Here is a 13734-nt window from a genome sequence, read left to right on the forward strand (position 1 = left end):
GACCCAAAAAGTCCGCCAGCTGATCCATTTCGTTGTCCTTTAAATTTAACATCTGAGAAGTAGTTGCCATTTCTTTCCTCAGCAGAGTAGATCTTAAAAAATCAGGTTTTTGGGCACCACATTCATCTGCAAACTTCCTGAGACATTGATGTCCCCTGTAGCATGTGAGGCAGTGAGGAACGGCGAACAAATACTCGTTCTTGTTGGGCACACCACACTGCTCTCTCTTCATAATCATTAGATTTAAGGACTTCGTCATTTCAGGAGTCAGCAAGACTGCCACTTTTCTTCCCCTTTTTCCCTTGAGCTCGACCCGCTCAAAGTACATGCACAATTTCTGTTCATACTCCGATAAATTCATTTCTTTCTGTGTAATTGAACAATCTCGTTCCAGGAAATTTTTAAGCTTCATTTTTGAAACTTCTCCTACTCGTCTCCTATTGAAAAGCACAATCTTGGTCAGCGTTGTTCTTGCAACATTAGAATAATTCTGTGGTGTTGCTGCCTTCTCCAGTGCTGCAGTTGCTGACTTTGTCTTTACATCAAGATGCTTGTTAAGCTTCATGATGTCTTCGGTGAGTGGAAGTTTTGCTGGCTTGTTGTATTTTAAATCACTAATCGTGTTTAAAGCACTGTGTGAAATGTATTCAGACCACTTGGCCCGATAAAGCTTTTGGAAAGCATCTGAGGACTTCACTAGGTTTTCATCTTCAGCCATGAGGGCATGGCAGTGAATTATGTCATTTACTTTCAACAGGGAGTGGCCGATTTTTAATGCAAGACTTGGAGTCTTATAGGTGTTTTTGTTCTCATCAAACCCTGCAGTTTTCTTCACAGCCTCAATCACATTCAGGAAATTTGATGGTTTAACCGCATCCTCTAAAGTTAGCACTGGAGACCTCTTGCGCATTGTCTGTAGAAATCGGCCAAGCTGGCGGATTTTTTGCCGAATATAGTCATGTTTTGAGGGATCGTGTCCATGTTTACTATAAAGGGACTCTGCAAATCTTAAAAGGCAAAAGTCATTGCGAACAAGTGCAGCAATTTCATCATCGTGCATGCGGCTTAACATCTTCAGTACCCCTTCTTCAACAGCGCTTGAACATGTTGATTTGGCTACTGATGCTAAGCCAAGTATTCTCTTCCTGCCTTGGTGGTCATGGTCCGTTGGTCTTGAAGGGCACCTTTTCATGTGTCTCCATAGCTCTGCTCTCAAAAACATGCCCTTACAATGGAGACAATATTCATATTTTTTAAAGCCACCCTGGGCTCTTCTTTTGACTTTAAGCGAACCAGCTCCATCTTTCAGCACCTCACAGTTATGTATGAAGTTCCCTTTGTTTCTAAGTTTCTCTAGGCACTCCTTTCTACTTTTTGAGCCTGCAGGGAAACTCAAAGCTTTGGCGATCTCTGCATTTTCCTTAACATGAACTTTAAAATGTCTAGCTATTTTAAAATTAGCTTTTTTGCAAACAAAGCAGAAATTCAATCCCTTCTTTGCAATAGATGTTGAGTCTGTTGTGTTTGCGGATGTTTCCTTTGCAGTTATTCCACTGATGTGACTTATATCCATCATTGACAATTCTTTCTCTGCCAGAACTGTAGATTTTGCCAATCTGCTTGGTGGTTCATCATCTTCTGAATCGGTTTCTGAAGCTGGAACATATTCTAGATCATTATCTGATATGTCCTCTTCACTTGTTTCAGTTTCATTCTAATTCAAAGATTACAAAACAAATAGTAAGGCATACATAACACACACATAAAGCATTACAATGACACCATATTGAAGCATTGCAATGTACAACATTTTCTTTTGGAAACTCCTGAGTTAGCAATTTATCTCACTGATAATCCATAATGGCTTGATAAACAAGCATTTTGGATAGGGTTGGGCGATGTGTACCAAACTGGCATCAGGCAATGTCTACAGTGAAACATTGCAATGGACAATGATATTGGGTAGTGTGCGCAGTTATAAAAGTCAGACACATCACCTTTGTATATACATGTGTTGAGCAGATATTAAGTCACATGCATCTTCACACAAATGGTTCATCCAAAAATGAAAATTACACCATAATCTATGGTAATGAACCAGGCTGGGAGTTTTTAAAAGCCTCAGGAATCTTTTGCAGGTGTTTAGAGTTAATTAGTTGATTCAGATGATTAGGTTAATAGCTCGTTTAGAGAACCTTTTCATGATATGCTAATTTTTTGAGATAGGAATTTTGGGTTTTCATGAGCTGTATGCCAAAATCATCAGTATTAAAACAATAAAAGACCTGAAATATTTCAGTTGGTGTGCAATGAATCTAAAATATATGAACGTTTAATTTTTATCATTACATTATGGAAAATAATGAACTTTATCACAATATGCTCATTTTTTGAGAAGGACCTGTACATTTGGCATGTATGACATAAAGTTGAGTAAACTGTAAAATAATTTTCATATTTGGATGAACTATTCATATGATTTGAAAGTTCAGCGTTCATCAGGGTTGGCCATTATACTTTACCATGTTACTTTGATGCTAAAATATATGATTTAGTTATTAATTTAACATTAGTGTTGCACGATATACCGGTACTAGAAAGGTATCGCGATACCCAGCTATTAAAATCGGTAGGATACTACATTTTATTAGTACCGGTAATTTAAGAGTGACAGCACTCTAAATAATAAGAGCCGTATTTCTTAATTTTGCGTTGATGTGTGACAGCCGGAGTCAGGGTGTGTGTGTGTGCAGAGCTCTGCTTCCACTTTACATTCACTAAACGACGGAAGCAGAACAGTAAAATATATACACACAGCGAAATATACGTGAGAAAATAAAGCGCGGGACGTGCTTGCGCTGCCGGCTTAGACCTGAAGCGCACCGTGCACATGCCTTTCACACTTTCACACAGCATGCGATCGCGACTTCAGTTCTCTTTCGCGCATTATTAGGATTGAATAATGAAAATTCTTGGTAAAACGTACGTCCTGGCGAGTATTCACGTAAACACAGTCGGGTATGTCTTTAGTGAACGAAAACCGTTTGTAAAAATAAATAATGTTTCATTGGGTAGCGTTTAGGTCTTAAAGGGCCGGACCAGCAGCCTAATATTCTGTGTGATTAATGTAAATTAAACAACAGAAAATAGACAATCACCCAATGCTTGACTGAATAAATTTGATCTATTTATTAAGAATCAGTCTATAGTTCATTTATAGAGTGAAGACTTTATTTTTTTCAGCTACAGTACACTTAACAGTATTCAAAAAAGAAACGAAGCACTGTTTATTTTATTTGTCTCATAGTATGTCATATTGTATGTAATTAGCTTTTTTGCTTATTTTTAATAGCAAAGATAAAATTAAATTAAATATCTATATTGTAATTATAAAATTACATTTTAAAAATAGGCTATTAAATAACTCGTTTCATGAAATAATATTTTGGTCATCCCAAACCTGTTCAGAATTGTGAAAGGTTAGCAAATGTTAACAATTGATAATAATGTAAATGTTGCAAACATCTTTGTAAGGAAGTACACACTGGCATGTAATTATTATTATAGGGGAAGGGGAAGGTCAAAAAGCAGGGCAGGAACAGAGTTTTAAGTTTTTTTTTAAATTAATTTATAAAATTGTAAGTTCTGTCATATTTTTCAATTACTTTTACTGTTTTTGTTTTTTTCCCATGGTATCGATTCAGCATCGGTATCAAGGTATTTTAGTCTGGTATCGTATCGAAGTCAGAATTTTGGTATCGTGACAACACTATTTAACATTAAATTCAACTAAACTAAAAGGTAATGTTATAAATGGTGGTCTGTTTGTCTCACTTCTCTGTATTTGAGAGTGTCAAATGCTTTGAATGTCACAAAAATAGAGTACTTACCCAACTGTTTTGCATTTCTTCTTTTTTATGGTAACAGTACACATGCCATGTAGTAGTGCACACTGTTTAAGAAAATATAATGTTTAATAGGAAAATTCATAAATAAAACAAAGCACTTATTAGTAAACCTAAAATAACACGTATTTGGATATTACAATAAACATTACCACAGGAAGCTGTCCATGCAAATGAACAACAGTAATAACAACTAGATAAAAAAGTTTGAGTGTTTGTCGTTGCTACAGATAGACAGATAGATAGACAGATAGACAGATAGATAGACAGATAGATAGATAGATAGATAGATAGATAGATAACTAGATAGATAGATAGATAGATAGACAGATAGATAGATAGATAGACAGACAGACAGACAGACAGACAGATAGATAGATAGATAGATAGATAGATAGATAGATAGACAGATAGACAGATAGACAGATAGATAGATAGATAGATAGATAGATAGACAGATAGACAGATAGATAGATAGATAGATAGATAGATAGATAGATAGATAGACAGATAGATAGATAGATAGATAGATAGATAGATAGATAGATAGATAGACAGATAGATAGATAGACAGATAGATAGATAGATAGATAGATAGATAGATAGATAGATAGATAGATAGATAGATAGATAGACAGACAGACAGACAGATAGATAGATAGATAGATAGATAGATAGATAGATAGATAGATAGATAGATAGATAGATATACAGATAGACAGATAGATAGATAGATATTTTTCAACAGTTATGCTAACAACAATAAGACATTTATAACATTAAAAAAGTGACATCTGCTGATGCACACGTAACACTACGTTGTCACAGGAACATCCCAGCGGAAGATAATGAGGAAATTACATCGCTCCCTTTGACAGGTGCATTGCAAAAGACTACATAATGACACGGATCTGCTCTGCTCACTCTAAGCTCCCCACTAACAAGGGAAGAAATCAAAGTGATAATAATGATCACTTTGAATTAGAAAAGATATAGCACACTAAGACAGATCAGTCTGAAGATTAGGGCTGGGCGATATAGGCCTATATCGTTCGATATATTCATGCACATCTCATCAGTAAAGCTGGTTCTTTGATTAGCAATAAATCTCCATCAGCTGTTTTCAAACGGACCGCCAGTTCGTTCAGAGCTGTAGATCACTGATGAGGCGAAACTGAACGCGATATTGCGTAGCTTGTCACTGATCTACGGCTCTGTGAACCAATAGCTAACGGCTTAACGACCATCAGTTGTAGGTTATGAGAAATAAAATAACCAAAATAAACATTCCAATTTATATTATTAATACAATCTAATAAAAGTCCATCAGAAAAAATATATATTAATAGCCTGCCTGATAATGAATTATCTAAATAGTCTAGCAAAGTATGAAAACTCATTAAACTTGTTAAAATATTTTTATGTAGGCCTATAGCCTACAGATTAATGTTTTTTTTTCTCCAACTGATGAAGAACAGGCTATTAGCATTTAATTTGTGCAATAGGTGAAATTATGTATGAAAACAGCTCAAAAGCAAAATCTTTTTGTGATAGGCCTACACTAAAACTTATGTAACAATTCGTTTTTTTAAGGATGATGTCATCACGCACAAATATCAATATAGCTTTTTTATAAGCAAAACAAAAACTGCGTTTGTGAGAATAAGAACGCTGGCAATTTCGATGACGTCACTGGCATGGTAGCAAAATCTTTTTGTGATAGGCCTACACTAAAACTTATGTAACAATTCGTTTTTTTAAGGATGATGTCATCACGCACATTTTATTTCACAGATTTGAAATAAACTTTCTAAAATGTTATTTCAATTATTTTTCAAATAATTTTTAAATGTGTTATATTATAATGTTATTGTTGTTTTATTTGGTTATTTTATCTCTATTTAACAAAACTGTAGTCAGTTTGGAAACCTTGCGCCATCTGGCGGTAGTTTCGTGAACGACTTTAACACGCGACTGAACTAAAGTTAACTCCGTGGCCCTGCAGCGGCGGTACATGCGGCGGTAGTAGGCGTTTTGGTTGGCCACCTACTGTACAACCATAGATATGTAGATTCCCTATTAAATCGCAGACACCTCTGCGTGCTTGAAACGATCGAATGAGGAATCTACCAACACATATCTATGGGTTCAACAATCCGCATGATATTGTTGTTTACACGGTCGTCAAGGACATGCAGAGAGAATGTGGGAAGCCACGCCATCGTTTTTCAAAGTCTCCATTTTCCTCCGTTTACACTGAAACACAACTGCAGCGTTTTCAAAAGTCTCAATTTTCGAAGTTGGAAAACGACAGAGTAGTGTAAACGATAGGCGTTACTGTTTTAAAACTAAAATCCACTAGTGTAAACGGGGCCCAAGTCGAATTCCATCAAGTTGGCTTTCTCATGCCTACTTAATAACATGCCTTTTAAGTTGCATAGTAACCTGACCATGATTATGAGCCCTAATGCTAGAAAATATTCCCATTACTTTCCCTGTGCTCCCCTTAATGTGGAAATAGTATGTCATCACAATTCTTACCTTTAAGCCAGAAAGCCAAACATGGTTTTATAATTTCTAAATATATGTAATATGTTGTTCATTTGCCATATATGTATTTGTTACCATTACACCTGTCAACATGAAAAAGTCGCATGTGAATTTTAATACTAACCTTGACATTTCAGCCCCCACCACTTCAGCGGGGAAAATGGTCCATCACAAACTGAGCATTTTTTTAAAGATGACATCATCTCTTTGACAAGCTGATGTGTCTTACAACCTAAACGAAACAATTTCTGAAATTAATCATTTAATGTGTTCATTATGCAAATGTAATATTACATTTCAGTAATCTGTAAATGTTTAGACAAATCAAGTGCATAGGTTGAGTGCAAGTAGAAGTTCCAATACTAATATTTTGAATTCAATACCATTAAAGTTGTTCGGCATTGTGATGTTTAGCATATTTTCTTAGCATGTGAAATGCAGTAATTGATCATCAATAAAGTTTATTAGCTGGCAGTGAGTTAACTTTTGCATATGAAATACTGATTGATTTAAAGCAAAGACAGTTAAAACATACCATGTACATACAATTTGTTTTATTTAATTGTAAATAAAATCTTGTTATTTATTAGGCACCTTAATATTTTAATTTATAAGTAATATTGAACGCTTCAACAGAGTATTCCAGAGTGCCATGTAATATAATGTAATAAACCATCTTACCTTGACAGGCACTTGCTGGCTTCTTGACTTGCTTCTGAGAACCATATATTATTTCCTGCAGAAGAATGAAGCCTTCATTAAAGATGAACTGAACTGAAAATAATCAACGTTGATAACGTGTTGTTTATGACAATTAAAAGTAAATGACACACATTTTTTAAATAAAAAATATCAATATAGCTTTTTTATAAGCAAAACAAAAACTGCGTTTGTGAGAATAAGAACGCTGGCAATTTCGATGACGTCACTGGCATGGTAGGACCTGCGAAGTTATATAGGCAGTTGCAGCTGCAGGTCCTATACACACGAAAATTAGTCATTTTAATGGCATGGGTTAATGTGAGGGACAGTCCAGTAGTATGACTACACATTTACGAACTAATCAGTGGCGTAACTTTGTTTTAAAGGCAGACAGAAAGAAAGACAGGCAGACAGGAAGAGAGAGAGACAGACAGGAAGAGAGACAGGAAGAGAGACAGGAAGAAAAGACAGGCAGACAGACAGACAGGAAGAAAGACAGACAGACAGACAGACAGGAAGAAAGACAGGCAGACAGAAAGAAAGAAGACAGGCAGACAGACAGGCAGACAGACAAAAAGAAATACAGGCAGACAGACAGGAAGAGAGACAGACAGACAGACAAGATTCAGGAGACAAATATATTGACAAACCTCTGTAGAAGGTCCGTGAGTAGACACAGGCTGACTCTGCTCTGTAGACAAAGTTAAGGGCTGATGAAGACCCTGAGAAACAGAAACAAAACACAGAACAAACTTATAACAAATGTAATGTTTAATAGATTATTGCTAAAGTTCAATACATTACAGACTGACAGACAGGAAGAGAGACAGGAAGAGAGACAGACAGACAGACAGAGAGACAGGAAGAGAGACAGACAGACAGGAAGAAAGACAGGCAAACAGGCAGGAAGAGAGACAGACAGACAGGAAGTTCAATACATTACAGACTGACAGACAGGAAGAGAGACAGGCAGGCAGAGAGACAGGAAGAAAGACAGGCAGACAGACAGAGAGACAGGAAGAGAGACAGACAGACAGACAGGAAGAGAGAGAAGCAGGCAGATAGACAGGAAGAAAGACAGGCAGACAGACAGACACACAGGAAGAGAGAGAAGCAGGCAGAGAGACAGGAAGAGAAACAGGCAGGCAGACAGACAGGAAGAGAGACAGGAAGAGAGACAGGAAGAGAGACAGGAAGAGAGACAGGAAGAGAGGCAGGAAGAGAGACAGACAGACAGACAGACAGGAAGAGAGACAGGAAGAGAGACAGACAGACAGACAGACAGGAAGAGAGGCAGGAAGAGAGACAGACAGACAGACAGGAAGAGAGGCAGGAAGAGAGACAGACAGACAGACAGGAAGAGAGACAGGCAGACAGACAGGAAGAGAGACAGGCAGACAGACAGGAAGAGAGGCAGGAAGAGAGACAGACAGACAAGATTCAGGAGACAAATATATTGACAAACATCTGTAGAAGGTCCGTGAGTAGACACAGGCTGACTCTGCTCTGTAGACAAAGTTAAGGGCTGATGAAGACCCTGAGAAACAGAAACAAAACACAGAACAAACTTATAACAAATGTAATGTTTAATAGATTATTGCTAAAGTTCAATACATTACAGACTGACAGGCAGACAGAGAGACAGGAAGAGAGACAGACAGACAGGAAGAAAGACAGGCAAACAGGCAGGAAGAGAGACAGACAGACAGGAAGTTCAATACATTACAGACTGACAGACAGGAAGAGAGACAGGCAGACAGAGAGACAGGAAGAAAGACAGGCAGACAGACAGACAGAGAGACAGGAAGAGAGACAGACAGACAGGAAGAGAGAGAAGCAGGCAGATAGACAGGAAGAAAGATAGGCAGACAGACAGACAGACAGACAGGAAGAGAGAGAAGCAGGCAGAGAGACAGGAAGAGAAACAGGCAGGCAGACAGACAGGAAGAGAGACAGGAAGAGAGACAGGAAGAGAGACAGGAAGAGAGGCAGGAAGAGAGACAGACAGACAGACAGACAGGAAGAGAGACAGGAAGAGAGACAGACAGACAGACAGGAAGAGAGGCAGGAAGAGAGACAGACAGACAGACAGACAGGAAGAGAGGCAGGAAGAGAGACAGACAGACAGACAGACAGACAGGAAGAGAGACAGGCAGACAGACAGGAAGAGAGGCAGGCAGACAGACAGGAAGAGAGGCAGGAAGAGAGACAGACAGACAAGATTCAGGAGACAAATATATTGACAAACCTCTGTAGAAGGTCCGTGAGTAGACACAGGCTGACTCTGCTCTGTAGACAAAGTTAAGGGCTGATGAAGACCCTGAGAAACAGAAACAAAACACAGAACAAACTTATAACAAATGTAATGTTTAATAGATTATTGCTAAAGTTCAATACATTACAGACTGACAGACAGGAAGAGAGACAGGCAGGCAGAGAGACAGGAAGAGAGGCAGGAAGAGAGGCAGGAAGAGAGACAGACAGACAGACAGGAAGAGAGACAGACAGACAGACAGACAGGAAGAGAGGCAGGAAGAGAGACAGACAGACAGACAGACAGACAGACAGGAAGAGAGGCAGGAAGAGAGACAGACAGACAGACAGACAGACAGGAAGAGAGACAGGCAGACAGACAGGAAGAGAGGCAGGCAGACAGACAGGAAGAGAGGCAGGCAGACAGACAGGAAGAGAGGCAGGAAGAGAGACAGACAGACAAGATTCAGGAGACAAATATATTGACAAACCTCTGTAGAAGGTCCGTGAGTAGACACAGGCTGACTCTGCTCTGTAGACAAAGTTAAGGGCTGATGAAGACCCTGAGAAACAGAAACAAAACACAGAACAAACTTATAACAAATGTAATGTTTAATAGATTATTGCTAAAGTTCAATACATTACAGACTGACAGACAGGAAGAGAGACAGGCAGGCAGAGAGACAGGAAGAAAGACAGGAAGAGAGACATGAAGAGAAACAGGCAGGCAGACAGACAGGAAGAGAGACAGGAAGAAAGACAGGCAGACAGAAAGAAAGACAGGCAGACAGGAAGAGAGAGAGACAGACAGGAAAGAAAGGCAGGCAGGCAGACAGGAAGAGAGACAGACAGACAGGAAGAAAGACAGGCAGACAGACAGGCAGACAGGCAGACAGACAAAAAGAAATACAGGCAGACAGACAGGAAGAGAGACAGACAGACAGACAAGATTCAGGAGACAAATATATTGACAAACCTCTGTAGAAGGTCCGTGAGTAGACACAGGCTGACTCTGCTCTGTAGACAAAGTTAAGGGCTGATGAAGACCCTGAGAAACAGAAACAAAACACAGAACAAACTTATAACAAATGTAATGTTTAATAGATTATTGCTAAAGTTCAATACATTACAGACTGACAGGCAGAAAGAGAGACAGGAAGAGAGACAGACAGACAGGAAGAAAGACAGGCAAACAGGCAGGAAGAGAGACAGACAGACAGGAAGAGAGACATGAAGAAAGACAGGCAGACAGACAGTAAGAGAGACATGAAGAGAGGCAGACAGACAAAAAGAAATACAGGCAGACAGACAGGACGAGAGACAGACAGACAGGAAGAGAGACAGACAGACAGGAAGAAAGACAGGCAGACAGGCAGACAGGAAGAGAGACAGGCAGACAGGAATAAAAACAGGCAGACAGACAGGAAGAGAGACAGACAGACAGACAGAGAGACAGGAAGAGAGACAGACAGACAGACAGACAGGAAGAGAGGCAGGAAGAGAGACAGACAGACAGACAGGAAGAGAGACAGACAGACAGACAGGAAGAGAGACAGGCAGACAGACAGGAAGAGAGGCAGGCAGACAGACAGGCAGACAGACAGGAAGAGAGACAGACAGACAAGATTCAGGAGACAAATATATTGACAAACATCTGTAGAAGGTCCGTGAGTAGACACAGGCTGACTCTGCTCTGTAGACAAAGTTAAGGGCTGATGAAGACCCTGAGAAACAGAAACAAAACACAGAACAAACTTATAACAAATGTAATGTTTAATAGATTATTGCTAAAGTTCAATACATTACAGACTGACAGGCAGACAGAGAGACAGGAAGAGAGACAGACAGACAGACAGACAGACAGACAGACAGACAGACAGGAAGAGAGACAGGCAGACAGACAGGAAGAGAGGCAGGCAGACAGACAGACAGGAAGAGAGGCAGGAAGAGAGACAGACAGACAAGATTCAGGAGACAAATATATTGACAAACCTCTGTAGAAGGTCCGTGAGTAGACACAGGCTGACTCTGCTCTGTAGACAAAGTTAAGGGCTGATGAAGACCCTGAGAAACAGAAACAAAACACAGAACAAACTTATAACAAATGTAATGTTTAATAGATTATTGCTAAAGTTCAATACATTACAGACTGACAGACAGGAAGAGAGACAGGTAGGCAGAGAGACAGGAAGAAAGACAGGAAGAGAGACATGAAGAGAAACAGGCAGGCAGACAGACAGGAAGAGAGACAGGAAGAAAGACAGGCAGACAGAAAGAAAGACAGGCAGACAGGAAGAGAGAGAGACAGACAGGAAAGAAAGGCAGGCAGGCAGACAGGAAGAGAGACAGACAGACAGGAAGAGAGACAGACAGACAGGAAGAAAGACAGGCAGACAGACAGGCAGACAGGCAGACAGACAAAAAGAAATACAGGCAGACAGACAGGAAGAGAGTCAGACAGACAGACAAGATTCAGGAGACAAATATATTGACAAACCTCTGTAGAAGGTCCGTGAGTAGACACAGGCTGACTCTGCTCTGTAGACAAAGTTAAGGGCTGATGAAGACCCTGAGAAACAGAAACAAAACACAGAACAAACTTATAACAAATGTAATGTTTAATAGATTATTGCTAAAGTTCAATACATTACAGACTGACAGGCAGACAGAGAGACAGGCAGGCAGAGAGACAGGCAGACAGACAGAGAGACAGGAAGAGAGACAGGCAGACAGACAGAGAGACAGGAAGAGAGACAGACAGACAGGAATAAAGACAGGCAAACAGACAGGAAGAGAGACAGACAGACAGGAAGAGAAACAGGAAGCAAGACATGCAGACAGACAGTAAGAGAGACATGAAGAGAGGCAGACAGACAAAAAAGAAATACATGCAGACAGACAGGACGAGAGACAGGCAGGCAGAGAGACAGGAAGAAAGACAGGCAGACAGACAGAGAGACAGGAAGAGAGACATACAGACAGGAATAAAAACAGGCCGACAGGCAGAGAGACAGACAGGAAGAGAGACAGGCAGACAGACAGGAAGAAAGACAGGCAGACAGACAGGAAGAGAGACAGGAAGAAAGAAAGACAGACAGACAGAAAGACAGGCAGACAGAAAGAAAGACAGACAGGAAGAGAGAGAGACAGACAGACAGGAAGAGAGACAGGAAGAGAGACAGGAAGAAAGACAGGCAGACAGACAGGAAGAAAGACAGACAGACAGGAAGAAAGACAGGCAGACATAAAGAAAGACAGGCAGACAGACAGGAAGAAAGACAGGCAGACAGAAAGAAAGACAGGCAGACAGGAAGAGAGAGAGACAGACAGGAAAGAAAGGCAGGAAGACAGACAAGAAGAAATACAGGCAGACAGGAAGAGAGACAGACATACAGGAAGAAAGACAGGCAGACAGACAGGCAGACAGACAAAAAGAAATACAGGCAGACAGACAGGAAGAGAGACAGGCAGACAGACAGGAAGAGAGGCAGGCAGACAGACAGGAAGAGAGACAGGAAGAGAGACAGACAGACAGACAAGATTCAGGAGACAAATATATTGACAAACATCTGTAGAAGGTCCGTGAGTAGACACAGGCTGACTCTGCTCTGTAGACAAAGTTAAGGGCTGATGAAGACCCTGAGAAACAGAAACAAAACACAGAACAAACTTATAACAAATGTAATGTTTAATAGATTATTGCTAAAGTTCAATACATTACAGACTGACAGACAGACAGACAGACAGGAAGAGAGGCAGGAAGAGAGACAGACAGACAGACAGACAGACAGACAGACAGGAAGAGAGACAGGCAGGCAGACAGACAGGCAGACAGACAAAAAGAAATACAGGCAGACAGGCAGGAAGAGAGACAGACAGACAGACAAGATTCAGGAGACAAATATATTGACAAACCTCTGTAGAAGGTCCGTGAGTAGACACAGGCTGACTCTGCTCTGTAGACAAAGTTAAGGGCTGATGAAGACCCTGAGAAACAGAAACAAAACACAGAACAAACTTATAACAAATGTAATGTTTAATAGATTATTGCTAAAGTTCAATACATTACAGACTGACAGGCAGACAGAGAGACAGGAAGAGAGACAGACAGACAGGAAGAAAGACAGGCAAACAGGCAGGAAGAGAGACAGACAGACAGGAAGTTCAATACATTACAGACTGACAGACAGGAAGAGAGACAGGCAGACAGAGAGACAGGAAGAAAGACAGGCAGACAGACAGACAGAGAGACAGGAAGAGAGACAGACAGACAGGAAGAAAGAGAAGCAGGCAGATAGACAGGAAGAAAGACAGGCAGACAGAC

At 40.1% G+C, this 13734-nt stretch overlaps 2 protein-coding genes across 2 annotated transcripts in view; both read right to left on the reverse strand.

The window, feature by feature from the left end:
- Positions 1-13734, reverse strand: part of foxq2 (forkhead box Q2) — a 74065-nt gene that overhangs the window by 20662 nt on the left and 39669 nt on the right. The window lies entirely within an intron of this gene.
- The window catches only part of LOC306988107 (uncharacterized protein), a 65825-nt gene that overhangs the window by 13917 nt on the left and 38174 nt on the right, over positions 1-13734 (reverse strand). The window contains exons 9-21 of the mRNA XM_079592859.1: positions 13326-13397; positions 12978-13049; positions 11908-11979; positions 11403-11474; positions 11063-11134; positions 10387-10458; positions 9902-9973; positions 9406-9477; positions 8623-8694; positions 7808-7879; positions 7137-7191; positions 6580-6687; positions 3891-3952 (exon numbers count right to left, since the gene is read on the reverse strand). Coding sequence (XP_079448985.1) covers positions 3891-3952; positions 6580-6687; positions 7137-7191; positions 7808-7879; positions 8623-8694; positions 9406-9477; positions 9902-9973; positions 10387-10458; positions 11063-11134; positions 11403-11474; positions 11908-11979; positions 12978-13049; positions 13326-13397 — 945 coding nt within the window. The remainder of the gene's footprint in view (positions 1-3890; positions 3953-6579; positions 6688-7136; positions 7192-7807; positions 7880-8622; positions 8695-9405; positions 9478-9901; positions 9974-10386; positions 10459-11062; positions 11135-11402; positions 11475-11907; positions 11980-12977; positions 13050-13325; positions 13398-13734) is intronic.

The sequence above is a fragment of the Phoxinus phoxinus genome, assembly GCF_949152265.1.
Source record: "Phoxinus phoxinus genome assembly, chromosome: 20".
NCBI lineage: Eukaryota > Metazoa > Chordata > Actinopteri > Cypriniformes > Leuciscidae > Phoxinus > Phoxinus phoxinus.